Source organism: Anser cygnoides, chromosome 6, assembly GCF_040182565.1.
Source record: "Anser cygnoides isolate HZ-2024a breed goose chromosome 6, Taihu_goose_T2T_genome, whole genome shotgun sequence".
NCBI classification, from domain to species: Eukaryota; Metazoa; Chordata; class Aves; order Anseriformes; family Anatidae; genus Anser; species Anser cygnoides.
This window is the reverse complement of record NC_089878.1, coordinates 16,249,719-16,270,902: the sequence shown is the minus strand read 5'-3', so window position 1 is coordinate 16,270,902 and position 21,184 is coordinate 16,249,719. Positions and strand designations below refer to the sequence as shown.

The following is a 21,184-nucleotide window of genomic DNA, read 5'->3' as shown; positions in this document are numbered from 1 at the left end:
TACCAAGAGAATGAACGGCCTGATCTGAGTTCTCTGACCCACAGGTTTGACTGTGCTGATCGACAGTTCCACTCTATTCCTGCTACCTGGCAGGCACTCATGGATAACCCCAATGATGTCAAGGAACTTATACCAGAGTTCTTCTACTTCCCAGAGTTCCTGGAGAATCAAAATGGTAAATAGATTGCTCAGAATATTCTGCATGGAACTCTCTTCTTTTACTCTTCTGAAAAGAATTATAAGCAGTTATGAATGCTGTGGAACACTCATTATTTAAGCTTTATAATGTACTTCTATAAACTACTTCAGTCATCACACTGGCTTCAAACTGTTTAGTGAGACACCAGTTGCATTAGACAGCAGCCTGAATGTTGTTTAAAACTCGAGTGGGACCTTAAGGATGGCTAAAATAGTGTTGTCTGCCTAATGTAAAAGATCAGAAGTGCTCATTAGGGTATTTAAAAATGAGAAAGTTAACAAAAGAATTCATACTGAGCAGATAGTGGAAGTTAGTGGAGATTAATTAGTATTCGTTTTATTGGTTTTGTTGGGTGATAGTCTGGACATCTTCAAAAGTGAGGTCTTGTACTTGTTCCAGGCAATCGGTGTATTTGCTGCTTTTTACTGTTATCTACCAATGCAATGTTAAGTCACGTGATTTTAGAGCTATGTAAGATTCCAATACCCATCAGAAGAAGGGTGTGTATGTGGAGAATAAGCTGCTTCAGTAATGTGTAATGTTGACTAGAAAGACAACATTGCATTCTAGTATAAGACTCCTAGCCATTTTTTTCTTCACATTTAGTGCATAGGAGAATTGTTCTTCCTACTAGATGATTTAAAAACAGATTTGTGTGTTTATGCTGCTGATAATTTCATCTGGTAGCTACAGTCTACTGGAGTTCTAAGTTATAAAAATTTGAAACATCGAAGTCATGCTTTCAAAAGCGTTGTGGTTTAACCCGGCCGGCAGCTAAACACCACACAGCCGCTTGCTCACCCTCCCCCCTCCCTCTCTGGGATGGGGGAGAGAAATGGGAAAGTGAAGCCTGTGAGTTGAGATAAAGACAGTTTATTAAGACAGGGAAATAATAATAACAATAATAATAATGATAATAGTATTAATAATAATAATGTGTACGAAACAAGTGATGCACAATGCAATTGCTCACCACCTGCTGACCGATGCCCAGCCTATCCCCGAGCAGCCGGCCCCCCCACCCCGGCCAGCCACCCCTATATATTGTTTAGCATGATGTCAGATGGTATGGAATACCCCTTTGGCCAGTTTGGGTCAGCTGTCCTGGGTCTGTCCCCTCCCGGCTCCTGCTGCACCCCCAGCCTGCTCGCTGGCAGGACAGAGTGAGAAGCTGTAAAGTCCTTGGCTTGGTGTAAGCACTGCTCTGCAACAATTAAAACATAGGCATGTTATCAGCGCTCTTCTCATCCTAATCCAAAACATAGCACCCTACCAGCTACTAGGAGGAAAATTAACTCTGTCCTAACTGAAACCAGGACAAAAAGTCATTTAAATATTTAGAGTTATTCTAATGAAAGCTGGTGGGATTTAAGGCTTAAAAGCCTTGATTCTACAATAACTTAAACCTGTAAGTAACTTCGTAGTTGTGAGCGAATACTCTCATTTAAATGTTTTGGACTCTTAATCCTGGTAAAATAAAGCAAGTGCAGGTATGTTTAAAGATAGGTGTGAAAATGATTAATGTTACTTTTGAGATTGGCACTGCAGTTTTTACATCATTTGAGTGCTTTGGATAACTTATGTTTCACTTGACATTTTAAAGATTCATAGCAGAACTTAGTCTCCTATGTCAGTGGTAGGGTTATTGTAGATTTATTTTAAGAATTTTTCAATATCCTTCCCATGTGTTGAGAAAGAACCTTTTTAATCTTTATAAAGAAATTGAGATTTTTTTTTTAAGTATTTTGTAGTAACTCTTAAAATTCTCCAAATTACTCACTAGGCTTTAACTTGGGTCAGCTTCAAATATCCAAAGAAGTGGTAAATGATGTTGTTCTCCCCAAGTGGGCCCACTCTCCAGAAGACTTCATTTGTAAACATAGGAAGGCTCTGGTAAGATGATGGTTACACATCTGAAATAATGATAAAGAAAGTACACCTATACATTGTCACTGTGGCTTAAATATAAAATACTGGGACTACATTTGAGCTGGAGTTGGTGTTGAATTTGATGTTACAAGTATCACTAGAATTTTCACTTAAAAGTCCTGTGCATGTAAATAAAATGCTCGAAAGGAGGGAAAAAAATAAAGCCTGAGGATGCTAATGATTTGGGAGTTTGCTGCCTTAGGAGATAAAATGCAGAATTAGGTGTTTTTAGGTGACAGGGCTTAGACATCTTAGATGTGCTATTTTGTTGTATTAAATTTCCATCTTACATGGCAGTTAGTGCACTTAATGCATGTACATATTCTAATGCTTCTGCTCTATACGTTAGTATATACCTAGTTTGTAAATACTCTTAGTTTAGGAATTGAATCTTTTTCACAGAAAATAGTAAATACTTCAAGAAGGGACCAGAATTTTTCACATTATTACAAGAGTGTTTTTTTCTTCCAGGAATCTGAGTATGTTTCTGCTCATCTTCATGAATGGATAGATTTGATTTTTGGCTACAAGCAGAGGGGACCAGCTGCAGTGGAAGCGCTCAATGTGTTCTATTATTGTACTTATGAAGGTATAAAGCAGTATGCTTTCCTGTCATTGTCATCAGAATTGTGGGGTTTCAGCATTAGCTAGAGAGGACTTGATTTGTGATCATGCTATATAGTAGCATATGGTAAAGCAAGAGAATTATGGCTGAAATGTGGCAGCATAACTTATAATTTCTTATCAGACACCTAGAATATTTGATGCTTTAATCAGAAGTTTTGAACCTAAAATGTTAATAAATGTTTTAAAAGAGGGGACTATTTCAAGTGCTTGTGTTTTGTTTCTGAATGTGCTGGGGGCTTTTTTTTGTTGTTGTTAGCTCTTTTGTTTGCTTGACTAAAAACATTTTTGAGAAGGGGTTTCTCATGGATTGGGGTCAAGGAAAATTGTATAAATAAATAATAGATTGAAGATGCAGTCTATTAATACCAAAAGTGAATTTTGGGTGGCTTTTGTGTGCAACTTACTGCATGCATGAAGTATATTAAATCCATTTGACAAGACAAAACCCTGCAACTCTTGCACTGGCAGATATACTTAGAACTCCACATGCAGAGTAGAGTTTTCAGATTGTATTTTATGTGGAAGCATTGTTTGGAGGCTTTTCTGGGGGAAAGGTTGAGAATGCTGCAATTAGTTTGTTTTGTTACATTTGTTTGCCATGTCTTTGCTCAATATATTGTTTGGATTATGTTTATTTTTTTCTACCCTTCATCTTTCTTGTTGTGATCCAGGGGCTGTGGATTTGGATGCTTTAACAGATGAAAAAGAAAGGAAAGCATTAGAAGGGATGATAAACAATTTTGGGCAAACTCCCTGTCAGCTGTTAAAGGTAATGCTGTTTGTTCCTTCCCAGTCAGACCCTTGAGGTTAAATCCAACTGAATTACAAAGGACTTTGGTTTGTAATTTTAACTTAAGTCTTTGCCACATCAACATGTATAAGGGTCACATTGATGGAAATATAGCATAGCATTTTCAAAGAAATCAGTATTCTTTCAGAAAGTGAATTAGGTGCTTAAGAGTCTGTTTTCCTGTTGGTTGTTAATAAGATTCTGAGTACCATATATGACTTGAAAAATTGGTAGATTTCTCTAATTTGATTGTCTAATTTGACACTCCTTCAAATGTCTCCTAGGAGCCCCATCCTCAAAGGCTGTCTGCAGAAGAGGTAGTGCAAAGACTAACTAAAAGTGATACCTCTACTCTGAATCTCTTCCAGCACCTCACTGAACTGAAGTCATTCTTCGTAGAGGTAGATACATTATTTGAGATTGTTTAAAGTCTAATCTGAAACTTCTGATCTACTTGAAACAAAAAGCAGTAACCTAGATGAAAACAAACTTGCTTCCGGTGAAGGAAATATTTTTAAATACAATTTGTATCTGCCTTTTTAGTTAGCTTTGTAAAAGTTGATATATTTGTATCTGCTGACATCTTGTTTAAGTATTGAGTTAGCCAGCACTCTGTGAAAGCTAAGAACAACACTGGTGATATCTGGATACTCACTGAGTTTGGTGGCTAAATTCATTGATTCGGGACAGAGCCAGGGTTTAAGCTCTGGTATTTGTTACGCTCTATACTTGTATGAACTGAGGATGTGTGTATCAGTGTCCAAGAGTACTTTACGGGTCTGGTATTGATTCCAGAGGCTTTGGGTCTTCCTCTTTACAGGTTCTGCATTTGTCCCTCAGCTCTTGGTTATAATTAGAACAAAATTGTGTCATTTCTCTTAGGGAATCAGTGATGGTGTCCCCATTGTCAAAGCTGTTGTCCCCAGGAATCAGTCACGTTCCTTTATGTCTCAGGGAAGCCCAGAGATCTTGGTGAGTTACACATGTTAACATTAAACTTGGAGACTGACAGCAGTCAAAACAAATAGGTGCATTTTTTTGTACAAAGTTTTTTTGGTTTTTTTTTTTCATACAAAGTTTATAGAGAAGTACTTTCTAACTGTTCCTGTTGAAATGTGTTCCTTTTACCTATGATGAACATCAGCTATCAGTTAAAACTTTGTCTCCTGGAGAAGTCAGGCTGATTTGTTGAATGGCATTTAAGTGCTTATGAGAGTAAGTAGTGGTGAGGTGTATTGTAAGTTGTCTACCTGATCCACTTCCATAATAGCAATCAATTTCCTAATGTAAAGCAGTCTGGCTTTATAATGACAGGGTTGAGTTATTAATGACACCATTACATTTATCATTACTTTCCAACCCGTATCTTAATCTGTGCCATGTCTGGCATGTGCACACTCCAAAGGCTTATACTGTTCCTAAAATTAAATTTTTCACTGCCTAATACAGGTTCTGGTACTATGGCAGATGTCCAAATGATGAAAGGAGGGCAGTGTTTGCATATTTATGTCTATATTCATGGTCTGCATAATGGCCCCTGTGCAATAATATCTGTGTTTTGCAGGAAATAATATTTTCTGACATTCATATTTTGTAGGTCAAATTCATTGTCCTGGCTTAATGTAGTATGTTTGTCATTTGGAATCTGAAAACATCGAAAATTCTCATTGTGTTTTTTTCTAAATGTATCATGAAAATAATCTTGAATATTTCAACTTCTTCCTTGCTTCCTCAGAAACAGAGCTGTAGTACAAGTTTTTTTCAAACTACCTGTATTAATATGTTAACTATTACTGGTGACTATTTCAAAGAGAAGAAAAAACTTAAATGATAGAATTGTAATGAAATGTTTGGGGTTGAAGGGCACTGGTTGGTTGTTTTTGTCTTTTTCTTCTTAAAAATCAGCTTTCTTTGACCTGTCTATAACATGCAGTATTTTTACTTGGTAATAAGTACCGCATGTGGATTATAATCTTTGAAAAGGAAAGTAGATTTGCTTTTTTGATCCTTCCTTGTTGAAACTACGTATCTGAGCTGGACTTTGTTTTAATGTGCAAGGGTGTGGGGTGTTCCTTTTTTTTTTTCTTAGTGGTAAACTCTTAAGAAATATGTGCTTTTTTGTTTTTTCCTGATGTAAGCTCCAATACCAGAAAATAAGTCCCTGGGTTTCACCAATTGTAATTCTATCAAACTTTTTCAGGTAACAGCAAGTCTGAATTGCATTATTGGAACCCATGGTTGGCTACCTTATGATAAAAACATCTCCAACTATTTTACATTCATCAGAGATACCACAGTGACAAATCCCAAGTAAGCAAATGGTGGTGATAGGTACAGATGAATGCATCTGTGGTAACAAAATACAGTAATTGTCTGACAATCAATGGACTGTACTGTTTTCAGTGACTGAGTTTTCAGTTAAGAATATATTTTCTAATGTTCAATAATACTAATGTTCTAGTAAAGAGTCCTGTAAGTAGCATTTCAGGGTTCTTCATTCTTAGAGCTACTTCTAATTCTATTTTTTCTAGTTACCAATCATAAAAACTCTTCTTGAAATCTGAGATGAATACTCATTGTACATTCTTAAACTATAGCGAAAGCATGGCACTTTTGTATTTGATTTTTGAGAAAATTATTTTTCTTTAATATTCCAATATTTGCTAGGGACATGAGTTATCTGTACAGAATTAAATGACTGAAAAGATGTAAGGTGAAATCTGGTTTCCACTGATGGCAGTGACAGTTTTGCTATGGATATTGGGGGGGCAAAATTTCACCTTTATTTATGTGTAACTTCTTCTAAAGATAGAACTTATTACTTTTTAAGGATATCAGAAGTGCAAGATAAATTGATTTGAACTAAGTTTAATTTTAACTGCCCATCACTTGCCTACAGAACACAGCGCAGCATGAGTGGTCCTTTTGCACCTGGGCTGGAGATCACCTCTAAGTTGTTTGCAGTATCTCATGATGCAAAACTCCTCTTTAGTGGAGGACACTGGGACAATAGCATCAGAGTGACATCTCTTACAAAAGGAAAGCTGATTGGACAGCACATCAGGCACATGGGTTAGTAACTCTTTATATAGTGAAATGAAAGGTTTTATGTTGGAAATTCTGCGAAATTCCTTCTCAGAAGGAGTAGTCAGGCATTGGGAACGGGTTGCCCAGGGAGGTGGTGGAGTCACTGTCCCTGAGGGTGTTTAAGGAAAGGTTGGATGTGTTGCTTAGGGACGTGGTTTAGTGGGTAATATTGGTGGTAGGGGGGTGGTTGGACCAGGTGTTCTTGGAGGTCTTTTCCAGCCTTAATGTTTCTATGATTCTATGTATTGTACCTTGACTTTTGTCCTTCTTGATCGAATTATACTCAGTGCACCTGGGCTGGTAGGCATAGTGGTCATAAAGGAACGGCAGCATAACAACAGAGGAATACTTAAACCATGATTTATACACATATATTTGAGTATGGCTTTTTAGTAATTGTAGTGATGGTTTAATGTAGTTTCAAAATAAGGCTTGACTTCCTTTTTTAGGTAACAAACATGATTAAATTATGCTGGTACACTTGGTTGTATAATGGTGTCATTGGTTGATACAGTCTCATCAGTCGTCATCACAGCAGAATGCTTCATGCTGACTGTAAATGAGGATACATTGTTGACATCTTGTGTGCTTTTTGTCAAATTGTGGAGAAATTAGTCTTAAACTATATCAACTTCTTGTTATCCTTTCTTTGTCTAGATATTGTGACCTGCTTGGCAATAGATTACTGTGGAATCCATTTAATTTCAGGCTCCAGAGATACTACCTGTATCATATGGCAAATAGTTCAGCAGGTATGTTGTATAGGCATACTCTGAGAAGCTGTTTCTGCATGCTTCTTTTGTTTCATTGTTTTGCTGTGAAGGTTCATTGATTTCCTTTCTGCCAGCTTTCCAGGGAAAAATAGCTCACAAAACCTGATTAACTTAGTAATTTTGTTAGTCCCATTATCTTCTATGTTTGAAATATTTACTATATACATGAGTTACTATATAGCTAAAGTACAGTAACACTGATGGTTCTTTGAGGTTACTTTTCTCTATTTAAAGGCACTTTCAAAGATTTCACAGGTTATTTTCAGGATAGGCAAGTATCATCCCTATTGTCCAGAAAGAAGAATGGGAGGACAGAAACACTGCTTGAGACTACAGGAATTAGAACAAATACTAAAGCAATGCTTATAGTTAAGGATTTTTACATTTCTAGGCTGCTGCTAATTATAATAGTTGCATTTTAACATTGTATTTCCTCTGTGGGAAGTACTGATGCATAGTAACCAGGAGTTAGCAAAGACATCACTAATCTGTTACCTGAATTTATGCTGGCATTTTAGAATTCTTTGATATTGCTTTCACACTGTGAAAGAGGTTGTGTGATGCATGTGTGTACTTACACTCAAAGTGTGAGGCATCTCCATTGTTATGCATTTTAAATGTTCATTTCTGCTGCTTCATAAAAGTACAAATAGCATTAATTGCAGAATGGGCCTGTTATGTGTTACGGACAGTACATTTGGTCATGTCACCCTGTTCTTACCACTGAACCTAAAGTTAGCACATTAAACCAGTAGAATGGTACATAACTGTGTTTAGTGGATGCATGCTGTGAAAAAAAGTTAGCTGTCTTTTATGATGAGAGTATTTACAGTTCTTTCAAGACGTATTCTGTACTTAGTACAAATAGTGCGTCATCAAAAAGGCAAGACCTAAGTGCTTAAAACAGTATTTTTTGTCTCAAGACAGAATAAATGTTAGAAACATCATAGTTTATCTTTTCGGAGTGAGTTGAATGACGAGTCCTTCTCTGGAGAGTATTACTGTTTAGAATTGTTTTTCTTTAGGATTTTTAATCTACTTTTTATTTAGCGGATATATAAGTGATGTTTTATGTATTGTAAATTCTTCTCATGAGAGTTTTATCTTGGTCTTTACAAAGTGAGAATAATGTTCTGCGTACTGCAACTTCTGTTCTACTTCTCTGCCCTGTATTGTTTCTTCTTTCCCAGCTCTTTAATCTGATACTTGTTCTGCATTTCCTGTATGCTTCAGGATTTCAGGACTTGGTTGGCAGATTTCTAACACACAAACTAGACTGGAGAGTTCTCTGCAGAACTATTTACTGTACCTTCTCTGTAAGCACAGATCTTGCCTCAGAACTGGTCTGAGAATAAGTCTTTATATGCTGACAGTATGCTCACTGGAACAAAAGTACTAAATTGTTTTGACATCCTGCAGTCATGTGAGCAATTAACTTAATATTTTTAATGAGCATTATTGCAATATTTCCATTTTATATCATACTAGCGGCAGTCACTTAGAAGTATTATTTCCTTGGTTTTCCCCTAGAAAATAGAACAGAGTTACGTTCATTTTTAAGCAAAAAATGGGTTTCGTATTCCTTGAGATTGGCTATGAAGGCAGTGCTTAATTCCAGGGTAAGCTGTAAGAATTGAATAAGCCCAGACACATGGACAAAGAAAAAGTAGGTGGATGGACAAATGACTCCTGTTAGGACTGCTTGCTGTGGTAGTTGCACACACAGTCATCTGAAGAGAAAGAAATCGACTAAGTAATTCTGTCTTTCACGTCCACATAGTACCTGTATGTGCATTCATTCCTTGATTTCAGTAAGTAGGACTGCTGACATAAAAGAATAAATTGAAATTGCAATGGGTGAGTTGTGCTTTTGGTTTTGGCCTATGTCAAATATACATCCCGCACAACTGATGCTGAAGATACCAGAAACTTATTTTTGTTTGTCCTTCAGCTGCAAGAGAATGTGTCATTGCACTTTTTGTTACTCTCAGGGAGGAGTGCCTGTCGGCCTGGCACCTAAGCCATTACAGATCCTTTATGGGCATACTGATGAAGTTACAAGTGTTGGCATCAGCACTGAACTGGACATGGCAGTGTCAGGATCCAAGGTAAGAATTTTAATACTTTTCCCTTCTTTGTCATTTCTTCAGTCAAACCCTAGAGCACGTTTGAAGAATAATACCAAAAATGTGACTATTTCACAATTTCTTCTTCAACCTGGCACATCAAGAACATATGTGCCATCTCCCTTGCTGCCTACTTAAATCAATCTGTCTCAAACAGTGCTCTACACAGCACAGGCCTCAGCTACCCATGTTGTGCTAGTTTGTACAGATGAGCTTTGAAGTGTATGGACTTATTTGGAGAACTGAACCTTCTCGCAGAAACAATTCTGTGACGGCTCCTTCCCTGCTTGCTTAACCTTGAAGGCTCTTTGCTTACTGAAGCTCTGCATTTCTGTACTGCACTGTCAGGCTGCTGAACTCTGTAATGCACATCATGCCCAGTCATAAATGTGGCCTATAAAATGGCCGATTTGTTGTCTATCCTGCCCCTATTGCTCTGTTTGCATTTGTTTTTACATATGCCTACAGTACATGGCCTTGAGGGGGAAGGATTCCTCATGCAGGGTTCCTAAAGCTCAGAAGTCCTAATCTCCAGTTAAGATTTTAAGTACTTTTAAAATAATTCATTTTTATTCAAATACTCATTCTGCCTGTTACTGTAACTTACCTCAGAGTTTGCTGCCAACAACTTACCTAAATTTGGTCTCTGCAGGATGGGACAGTTATTATGCGCACTATTCGGAAAGGTCAGTACATGAGAACTTTGCGACCACCTTGTGAGAGTTCCCTCCTGCTGACTGTTCCCAATCTGGCTGTGTCCTGGGAAGGCCATATAGTTGTCCACACTAGCATAGAAGGAAAGACCACTCTTAAGGTACTTAGCTTCATGGAATACCTCTGTTTCTTTTGCTGAAGATTTTAATCATAAATTTGCCTGATTTTACCCTTATTTCCTTAAAAACTGAGGCTTTTTTGATCATGACATGTCTTTCCTTTTTCTTTTAGTTTTGCTAGCCAATTTTAGTGTAATTTGATAAGGTAAATCACAGACATACTGTGCTCCTGTAGGTTTCACAAGAATCTCCAAACACCTGCAAGGCAGATGCCCAGCCATGCACTAATTAATCATCCTGTGAGAGCTGTTTTGAAATGCAAAACTAGGAGTTTTGCAAGTTCCACTACACACAAAAATAGAGGTTTATAAGGGGAGCAGTGAGTTGTAGATGCAAGATGCCCAGGGACTACACTGGTGTTTCTTAGTTTTGGATTGGAGAGACAACTATAAGGTTTGCTATATAGCTTATTCTGTCTAATGAGTGGCTGTGTAGTTGTTCTAAGTGTAGAACTGTTATGATTTCTGTGAGAATGGGAACTTTCCTGTAAGACAAACTTACTGGATATAGGCATGCTAGCTGCATTGGGAGGACTGGGGAGAGATGAAACACCAAGGTGTTGCCAGGCTGGAAGAACTTCAGATGGTCATGTTAGCTGTGTCTTTAATCCATCAAGAATTTGTTGCCTTGTCCAAAAAGTGCTTCCAGCTGTAGTTTGACAAAATAAACTTGTTTCCTTCTACTTTTCAATTCAGGGTGAGGTGAGGAGACTGAGGATAAGAGGGCTTTTTCCTTCTTCCTTAACAAAAAACATCAAAAGACAAGGACCTGTCCATTAAGTCCATGAATGTTTCCAGAAAATTTTGAATTGATTAGATGGATAGGTAGGATCTTATGTTACATCAAGAGGTAATGAAGAGTAACTTCAAAACCTTCTGTACAGGACCAGGTACACTTACATGTAAGACATGGGCTCAGTTCTCATATCATTCAACAAGCAAGCTGTTGTCAGTGATATTATCTGTAGGTTACTGCCCAAGTCAACTCTTATCAGTGAGCTAAATATACAGATAATACATTTTTAAGCCTACCAGTCCTCTGTGATATATTTATTTTTGATTTATTCAGGATAAGAATGCGTTACATCTCTATTCTGTCAATGGAAAGCATCTGAGTTCTGAGATTCTGAAGGAGGAAGTGTCAGATATGTGTGTGACTGGCGAGTATATTGTGATGGGCAGCTTACAAGGATTTCTTTCCATACGGGATCTCTACAGGTAATGTGCAACCAATGAATTGATTATTGAGGTGCAAATACAGAGGTTCATTTAGAAATGGCTGTTGTAATGTCAATTCTGCTTGGTGCTATAGGTGGTAGCAATTGCTTTTTTCTGTATTCCTGGAGAAAAAAAAATAAAAAAACACCTAAGGGGAACTAAGATGGGAGAATGGAAAATGAGAAGTTGTACCAGTCCACTTTCCTCCCATGCATTTATCCCAACCATAGGCCTTGTGCTGACAGAATTTAGGAAGAGCTGTGTCTAATGCAGGCAAGTTGTGGTTGTCCTCATGTCTGGTTAGTCACTGGGAGCTCAACAACTTGGTACTGTGATCAAACCTTGTATAGTTCTGCACTTCTCTGTAGAGCTCCACTGCTTCTCAGAATGGGAGTGACCTTTGTCACTTAGGCAGCTGTGGGACTAATGTTACTGATCTTCCAGTGAGAGTGTCTTAATTTTCTGACTTAACTTGCTGTGCCCCTTCTTTTTATTGAAGCTGTATTCTGAGGTATGATTTGAGCTTTCTGTAAGAGTTCATAATAAGAAGAATTGCAAACTGGATCCTTGAGAAACTCTTTTATAGCACATCCTATGGTCTGTGATCTCAACTGCAAAGTGATTCTTTTCAATATGAAAAATATATATACATAATGTACTTTCTCTATGTCTGTTGTTCATTTCAGCCTGAATCTGAGCATCTCCCCGTTAGCCATGCGACTACCAATTCATTGCATTTCTGTCACTAAAGAGTATAGCCACATCCTTGTTGGCTTGGAGGATGGCAAGTTGATTATCGTTGGTGTTGGCAAGCCAGCAGAGGTAAAACCCACCATCAAGAACTTTTTCTACCGAACAGTGGGAAGTTCACTTATTTCTGCTTTCCAGCTGAGCAAGAGGTCTCCTCTATGGCAGGGTAAATTTAAGAGCAAGTTTCAGTTTTCAGTGGGAAAGAAATAACTTTTGAGACTGCTGTACTGAAATTTCTCATAAAGAATCAAAGATATATAGGGATCGCAGATGGGAAGCTCAGCTGGACTAACTTGCAGACTTTATCACTGACATCTGAATAAGCAAAATCTTAGTAGCTATTCTCTTCTGTATGTGATAGTGTTGTCAGCCACTTTCTGGTGAAACAATTTTCCAGAAGAAAAATGGAAACTAAAGAAAGCGAGCTTCTTTTATTTTTTTATGGTTTCCATCAGATGTCCTTTAATATGCATTGACTGACATTGGGGAAAACAAATTACTTTCTGTTAAGAGTGTCTAATTGTAATGCGTAAAGAATTACTTGTGTAGGTTTCCCATATGCTCTGTGCTCCATATGGTGAATATAAACTTGTTGGTACTGCATATGCAATATCAAATACAGAGCATCCATCTGTCAAATAGCTATGCCCATTTTTTCTTGTGCAAAACACAGGTTTTGCTCTAAGTACTTCTTGTCATAACTTTCAAAGTGCTTTAGTTAACTTAAACTTGCCTCTCTTTATAACTTGATTTCCATTGTGCTGCAGTGTATTTACTTGAAATTGTGGTAACCACTCTTGCATGACCTTTAGTACATGCCAGAAGAGTTTGTCTTAATTTTATAGTTGGGTTGTGAAAACAGAGCAGCTTTATTTGTCAGTGTTTGAAAATGTTTTAGCTAGGAGATACACTGTTTAATACTTTAAAAAGGCTTCATGGAATGGTAGTCTAATTTTGGTTGCAGCAAATAGGGAGGGGAAGTTTCCACTGCCTTCCAGCTGGACAGTTTTTTCCTACTGTAGAGTTGATAAAGAGCTGCTTATGATTTTGTTAAACATATGTTTGTAACAACAGCTTTAAAGTCACTTTCACTTCTGTTTCCTAATCCATAGAAAATATCTTTTGTAGGCTGAAATGTATGTATTTCATTAGACTGAAGGCTTTCAGTTCTCTCTTCTTCAGTTCTTAATCACATTTTTCTAACTGTGAAGAAGGTTTTGTTTCAAGGTCTGGATTCCTTTTGTGAATGTAGAGGTTTTCCAACAACTTTTTTTTCAGGATTTTCTGTTTATAACTCAGATGATCTGCAAGCTTAATATCCATGTAAATAGATTATATATATATTTATATACACACGCATATATGAGGAACAAAATTATGTCACAGATTTTCTAGTTTTCTATAATGGCATCGACCAATATACTTGCAAAATGTGTGCGTGTGGGGGGGAGGGGGTATTTATTTATTTATTTGAAGTTAGGAATTAGTAGAATTTTATCCTTATACAGAAGACACTTTAGTTTTGACTATCGATGGTGATACTTATCCACAGGGTTAAAAGGAGATAGCTTCTTTATTGTGCACAAAGTGAAATGCTGCTTGGTGTTAAGATTGGCCTTTAGTCTTTCTGCATTGACAGACAGCATCCACTATGAAGTGAAGTATAATAAATGTTTTTGTATTTTTAACAATCACTTAGCTGTTTGGGATGTTGCAAAAGCCTGTGGGATTATCACCTGTAAGCAGCATTGTGCCTTTTCTACAACCTTGCTGCTGTGATGATACGGTTTTTAAGCAAGCTTAGCCATAGTACTAACTGTTGGGAATGGTTCTCAAGCTTGTACTGTTAAGGCATGCATCTTGTTTATTAAATTGCAAGGGATTTAATAACCGAATCAGCTGCCAGGTTAATTACTACTAGCCAATCATAAGTCCTATACTTAATAAGTGAATTAAATGTTTCTTATAAATTGTTGTCAGATGGCAGATTCACCAGGTGCTGGATTTGATGGCATCTGGTTGCTTGTTATCTATGTTTACTTACAGGATATTCAGTATGAATTATTTCTGGTTTAAATTTTACTCTGAGCACTTCACCTAGGATCTTTGGAAGATGGTGTAAATTTGAAACCAGGAGATATCCTTTGTTTTTTCCTTCTTTCAGTCTGTCATCACTGTCCTATGATACTCCATCACTTGAAAGAAATATTCAAGGATCAGTTTTGGTGATCTTTTCCTTTTAAATTCTAGCAATTTTCTGTTTGAATTCTCTAAAATAAAGTGTCCTTTCTGCTAATTTGGTTCATTTTTGTTTGACGTTAACCTCTTTTCTTTCTTCCAATCAAAATATCTAAACTCAACACTGTTTCTAGGGTGTTAAAAGTAGGCTAAGTATTGAATATGCATTACTTGGCAATATCCCTTTAACAGTTCTAAGTCAAAGACAACAGGGATTAGTGTTTTGTCTGTTATTTGTTTTTTTTGTCAGTCCCAAGAGTCATTCCTAAGTGTAACTTTTGGTTTGTTTTTTAATGACTTTTGTTAGTGTAATTTTGTTTATGCAGTACATTGTAGTGTCTGCATTTCACCAGAATCAGTGTCTGAAGTTCCTTTTTAATTTATCCACCTTATCCCTTCCCCTTCCTTTTGTTTCTCTGAATTACTTTTAAACAGATGCGCTCAGGTCAGCTTTCCCGAAAGCTGTGGGGATCAAGCAAACGGCTCAGCCAGATTTCGTCAGGAGAGACTGAATATAACACTCAAGATTCCAAGTGATTGCTGCTTCTACCTTCTCATGGATGCCAGAAACATATTTAATCTTTTGGTCACTTTAAATGTATATCTCAGCTTTCAGGGGCTCTACTGTTAACAGTCTGTTGAAGACGAACCTATGGTAGAGGTTTAGTAATAAGCGTATGTACCCATGCAAGTTAGCTTGCTTGCACATTTTTCCTTAACTGTGTTGATTTGGTCACCAAAAAATCCCTCTCTAAACAGCTGCTAAAACAGTGTTTCAGGAAAACAAAAAACCTAAACACACAAACCAAAAACACCAGACCTCCAAACCCAAGCTTGCTAATTGAACTTAAGTACCATTTGATTTAAAGGTGAATAGAGCCAGATGCTCCTTGATCACAAGAAAGATATTTGGCATTGCTTTCACAGCGCTGTAATTCCCCAACAGTCTGTCTAAAATTGTCTGTTGCAGTGGTCTGATTCAAAACTGGGATAGCTGACAATTATGACCTTTTCAGTATGTTTTTTAGACCAATGAACAACTTACTGTGATTTGTTCCTGTAAATGCCTATTGCTATCTTCCTTTATGTAGTTCCAGTTTTAGGCTGTTCTGCAAGGAACATCTGTGTTGCACTACTTGATTATCAGAAATTCTTTAAAGTACAGACATGAATAACTTCAAAGAAGTTGAAGGTGGTGAAGGAGCAGAAGGAGGTAGGAAATACTTGCTGCTGAAAATTATTTATATTAAGTAGACTAAGATGCACACTAAGAAATCCCATAATATAGTTACTATCTTGAAGAAATAAGAGGAAAAATCACATATCCCTGTTGGTCAAAGATCTATGTTCTTCATTAGTAAGGCAACAGATTTTCACTGCAAAATCATTTAAACAACACTGCAGGACAACTTAGTGGAAAAGCACCTGTTTGTTTCTTGGCTTGGTATTCACCAAACCAGTTGTTATCCATATTTTTATTTCTGTAAAACAAGCAGGAAAACAGATCATGTATCCATTTCCAAGATGTGTTTAATAACTGGGAGAAGAAAATACCAGATCATTACATGCTCTATACACAACAAAATAGTTATGGATTTGTTGCTATATTTTGGAAAAGCCATTACTGAATGTTTTTTTGTTAAGTAATATTTGATGTTAGAAGGGATTGTGTTTTCCTGTCATGCTGGCGTTTTTATAATGTTAGTGATTTAAGTTATAAACCCAATACTGCTGGAAAAGCCTGGTGCTGAGTGAAAAATATGATTTTTTTGACTGGTGTGCAAAGGTATGTGTGCATGTGTGTATATGTGTCTATGTGTATATATATGTATATACATGTATGTATGTCTATTAAAAAGAGAAGATATTCCCCTTGCATCTTTTGGGGTAAGGGCAGTATAAATATAAGGCAGAGCTCTAATTGATTGCTAGCTAGTATATTCCCTTTTGGCTACCCATCTCTTCCCTCTGCCATCACTTTTTTGTTATTTTTATTTATTTATGGACGTGAATGTGTTGTACCTCCTGTAAAGGTTGTCAGATATTCCCTGTGACTGGGGACCCGTTGAACTACCTGAGAACTCCATTATGTATAATCTCATTTCATTAACTTTTGGCATAATATTTGTTATCTTTATAGAAATAAAGTTAATCCTTGCCCCCTGGAAAAAAGATGATCTTTAAAAGTCCAATTAGTTTCACGAAAACTGTTTCTTCTTCCTCCTCTTAATGACTGATTGTGTGCTCTGTAAAGAAAGTTGTGTTGTTTTTTCTTTTGTAAATGAAATAGTAAATCAGCCTTGTGAACAAGTGGGTCTATCCATAGTTGCAATATTCAAACTAATCACTGTGACAGACTGGATTGTCTGATTGTCAGGAGAAAATCAGAATAATTTCCCTGAGTTGCTTGCCAAGAGAGCATTAAATTTCCAAAAGCGAAGTGAAATACTGTTTTTAATCACTTGTCTATCCAATGAGAATACTAAGGATACTCTGGAAGTATTAAATGTGTATATGAGAATGTGAAGTATGTTTGTCCATTATGATTTCATGAAGAAGGGATTTCAGGGGAGCTCTTTTGAGAGTAGTTTGTAAGAATTGCAGCTTTGAATGTAAGAATCTTCTGTGTTGTGGGAAGTTGAAAAAAGAAGCACATCATTTGGGGCATTGCAGTGACGTTTTTTGTAAGTACGCGTATATGTTCTGCTTAAATGCATATATGAGATTAAGTGTATGCTTGCAGGGGAAGGGAGTGGAAATTTTGGTTTAGGTTAGCAGAATCAAGTGGAAAAAATATCGAGATAGGTCTTTTGTAGGGTTTGGTGAGAACATCTTTGTCACTTGCACAGAAGATCACACAAAGGTTTGAAATCATCCTACTGTGTTTTAGACAAGTTTATACAAGAGAGATTAATTTTTTTAGTAATTTAATATTCAGGAATACTGAATACATGGTGTCAGCTTAAGTAAAATATGTAGTTGAAATAATTGGGGATGAGAGGATTTATGGTGAAGAGTTTTGACATTTGAGTGCCGTCATTTCAGTGCATCATCAGCATTAGGTGATCTTCACAAATATCTGGGATGGGCTGAAATGTGAACGGTTTCAGGGCTGTCAGACTTGAGAATAGTTTGTGCTCTGTACAAAGCAGCAGCAGAATGAGGATGGGGAGAGATGAACTCTGAGCTACTTCATGCTCTATGCAGAATGGCAACATACGTTATTACCTTTTCATCTTTTACGTGGTCCTTGAGGATGAGGGGTATATACCATCACAGTGTTTTTGGAAAGACTCCAAAGGTTTGAAGGTCTGCACTTTGCCTTTATTTAAAAACAGCTTTAAATAAAAGATACAGGTGGTAAGTGTGAGCATTAGCTGGTATTTTGTTTCTGTTTGAATTTATTCGTATGTCTTTTTCAAGTAGAAAATCATTTTTCCAATCAGCTGTTAAGGTCGACTGAATTGCAGTCTATTATGTATTAGTGAACTGACCTCTTCCTTTTGATTTCCTCAAGTTAGGTAAAGCTTTGGATCCCACCATATTGCTTTTCATGTAGAAAAACGCGTACTTGTGAAGTAAGATTATCCTTTGTTTTTGAACTAATATTTATTTAAGTGTTTAAAAGTAAAGCTGTGAGATGAAACAATTCTGAATAGGAATTCAGAATAAACATAGTTGTTCATAACACTACATTTGTCAAGACCTTCCTGGTGGTACTTTCTTGCATTTGATTTTTGGAACAACCTTAATGATATTTATCAAAGCTAAAGATATACTTATCTTTGAAGCTGAGTAAGGAAGCATGTGTGTAACTATATATATATCACACATATCACACGCACATCTTGAAAACTTTCTTTTGATACTTGTATATAATCTAGATCAAGCAGCTAGCAGTATTGAGTAAATTCTCCATAGAACTTAAAAGTGTATACCAAAGGATGATACTTAGAAGACATCTCTCCCTTATTTCAAGAAAAATGTTTAATTTTCACAATTTTCTTGTAACTGTTGATAGTATTTTTAATTCTTTTATATCTATAGTGAAGAATCTCATCTCATCTGTGCAGTTTTTATACTATACCAGCATTCAGAAAGTGAAAAGTTTGCAGTTCATGGTAGCATCTAACTTATGCGAATTATACCATATTAATATACTTGTTATCTAGTACTAAATTATAGGATATCTAGAAACCATGTCTTCTATCATCTGTGTACTTTACCAACACCAGCACAAAATAATAATCCCAATCTTAAACTACATTTCTCCTGCATATAAATATGTATCCTAATGTGAACCTAAGGCCTAATCTAATAAATACTGCTAGATGAAAACACTATGTAGATTTATATTTAATTTGGTGGGAATTTAAGTATTCAGTGCTTTCTTGAATGGGCTTTTCATGCCTTTTGGTTTAAAACCTATGTAGTTTTCAGTTGTAAACATGACACTTTGGTAGTAGTCAGTTGCTTGTGAAAGTTCTACTGAGAATGGACTGAAGCTGTGCAAGTATATACTCTCTGATCTAGTTACCAGCATATATTAGCAAAACCTTCAGGAAGTATTATAGATGGGTGAAGCGGATAGTTCTCAAATGAGATATGCCACATAGTGCTACACTTCCGCAGACTTCTTTTCATTCATCTTGCTGAACTTGAACATTGTTTTTGCAGTCAGTCATATTTGGTGCTGTAAAAAATCAGTAACAGCACAGCAACTATAACAAAGTTAATGAAAAGGCAACCTGTCAACAGATTGTATTAACTTGCATTGCTTTAAAATTGTGCACATTTATTTGGCTAAGACTGTGCAGGTCCAGGCAGTAACACAAGACGTACTTCCACCTTTTAGGAGGAGGAGGTTTTTGTGCAGTCATATGCATGTGGATTCATCGTATTACCGATGTCAGACTCCAGTGATTGGAAGATGTCTTCCTTCCTATCCTAAGGAATCAAATTCTCCTTGTTATTACTAATAGCTCTTGGAGGCACATACTTTTAAAGAAAGCCAGGGTTTCATGAAAAGATACTGCAGTTTATAAAAAATGGTAGAATATTATTGTCCCCTTCTTCACTACTATAGTCATCAGATGCCTGAGTGGCAGTTCAGCATGATCTGCACAGGTTTACTTTTCAGTCAAGTGCTATTATTCATCTTATTGCAGTCTGGAGTACCCCATAGGTGAGGAACTGCTTGTGGTGCTTATTCAAAGATACCCTTTGTTCAGTTTTAATTCACTTTTTTGCAGTGCATCTGTAGAAGAAAACTCACATTTTTCTTTTAGTTACTGTTTACCTAAAATGCCCAAATAGAATAAGTATTTCACTTTTCTTCAGGAGAGAATTCCTTCAGTTTTGTGTGCTTTCTATTTTTGTCTGCTGGACTTGGGAAATTGGGAAGGTATTTCTAGAGCTTAGGTCTGTGACTAGATTCTGTGCAGACACAATGTCATAACTTACCTTTCATCCCAGAAGCACGGCCGTCAGTAGAGATTATAGTTTAATGCTGCTAAGGTGTCTTGAAATTGAAATATAAAACATCCAGCCATATGTATCATATATCTAAATGAAGTTAGAGGCCACTTGTGTATTTAATTTCCTATCTAGTCAGTATTTCCTGTTGAGGGAGCTATATTTTTTGCCTTGAGGAAATGTTTAAATTTAATCATGTATCTGGTAGTACTGCTTTAATCATATATAGCTTTGAGCTATTACTTAAAGCCATGAGGAAAAAAAAATCAAGGAGAACTTGATAAGTTCTGATTCAACCCTTAGCTTATGCAGGAGCATCTTAATATAAAATTAGAGAAACACTGCTTGTAAGACTTACCTCCCTTTGGTCAGTCTTTTGTTGGAAGTTGTGCTGCTACTTGGTTTGCGTGATGAAATTTGGTAAGCAAGACACTTCAACATGTCTCAGCATTTTTTTTTAAATTACTAAAGCTAATGGGGCAGTGCAAATAGAGTCCTTACTTACAGCAACAGTTAATTGTATCTTCTGATTCTTACACGTTGTGCAATTACAAGATTACAAATGGATTTTTAAATGCCAAAAAAATGCCTTTTTTTTTTAAAAGAATTAAATGTTAGGTCTGAGGAGTGTTGAAAATATCTGCTTTCAAAAATGAGCCTTCAGGCCCTGTAACAAACTTGCTGTTAGTCTTCTGTGCAATATCTCCCTTCTGGGTGCTTTAAGTGTATACTGTATGTCTTATTTTGGTTTGATCAGTATGTTTTGAGAGTGTGTATATTGGCTAATGATGGATTTTTTTTTTCTGTACAGCATGGTGGAAGATGTTTTAAAATTTTGCACTTTTCTAGGAATTTGCAAGTTTGTAACCTAACAATTTTTAACATGCACACTTTTGTACATGATCAGCATTGTATATATTTAACATGAGTCTGAAGCCAATAAAAATAATTGAATGCATAACTTCTCACTTTATTAATAGTGTAAAAATGAAACTAATGCTGTGGGAGTACACTAAATGAGCAATTCTTTTATTACATAGGTAAAACAAGGGAGCAGGAACAGCTGACTCAGTGTCTTGACTTAATTGTGTTACGGTAACTTTTTTGATGGGGGAGGAATCAAAGTGGAGATGCATGAAG

The 21,184-nt window shown here is 36.5% G+C and overlaps 1 protein-coding gene across 11 annotated transcripts in view; it reads left to right on the top strand.

Annotated features, from left to right (window-relative positions):
- Positions 1 to 21,005, top strand: part of NBEAL1 (neurobeachin like 1) — an 86,132-nt gene extending 65,127 nt beyond the window's left edge. For 8 of the 11 annotated variants that reach the window (XM_048061590.2, XM_048061593.2, XM_048061586.2 and 5 more), the window contains 14 exons: positions 45 to 175; positions 1,983 to 2,092; positions 2,600 to 2,717; positions 3,427 to 3,524; positions 3,830 to 3,946; positions 4,428 to 4,517; positions 5,746 to 5,855; positions 6,445 to 6,617; positions 7,290 to 7,384; positions 9,397 to 9,513; positions 10,184 to 10,345; positions 11,433 to 11,581; positions 12,268 to 12,497; positions 15,005 to 21,005. In XM_048061590.2, coding sequence (XP_047917547.1) covers positions 45 to 175; positions 1,983 to 2,092; positions 2,600 to 2,717; positions 3,427 to 3,524; positions 3,830 to 3,946; positions 4,428 to 4,517; positions 5,746 to 5,855; positions 6,445 to 6,617; positions 7,290 to 7,384; positions 9,397 to 9,513; positions 10,184 to 10,345; positions 11,433 to 11,581; positions 12,268 to 12,497; positions 15,005 to 15,081 — 1,777 coding nt within the window. In that variant the 3' untranslated portion in view covers positions 15,082 to 21,005. Of the gene's footprint in view, positions 1 to 44; positions 176 to 1,982; positions 2,093 to 2,599; positions 2,718 to 3,426; positions 3,525 to 3,829; positions 3,947 to 4,427; positions 4,518 to 5,745; positions 5,856 to 6,444; positions 6,618 to 7,289; positions 7,385 to 9,356; positions 9,514 to 10,183; positions 10,346 to 11,432; positions 11,582 to 12,267; positions 12,498 to 15,004 lie in introns of those variants that run through there. The other 3 variants (XM_048061594.2, XM_048061592.2, XR_007162497.2) reach the window with 2 other exon arrangements.
- The last annotated feature ends 179 nt before the right edge of the window (positions 21,006 to 21,184 follow it).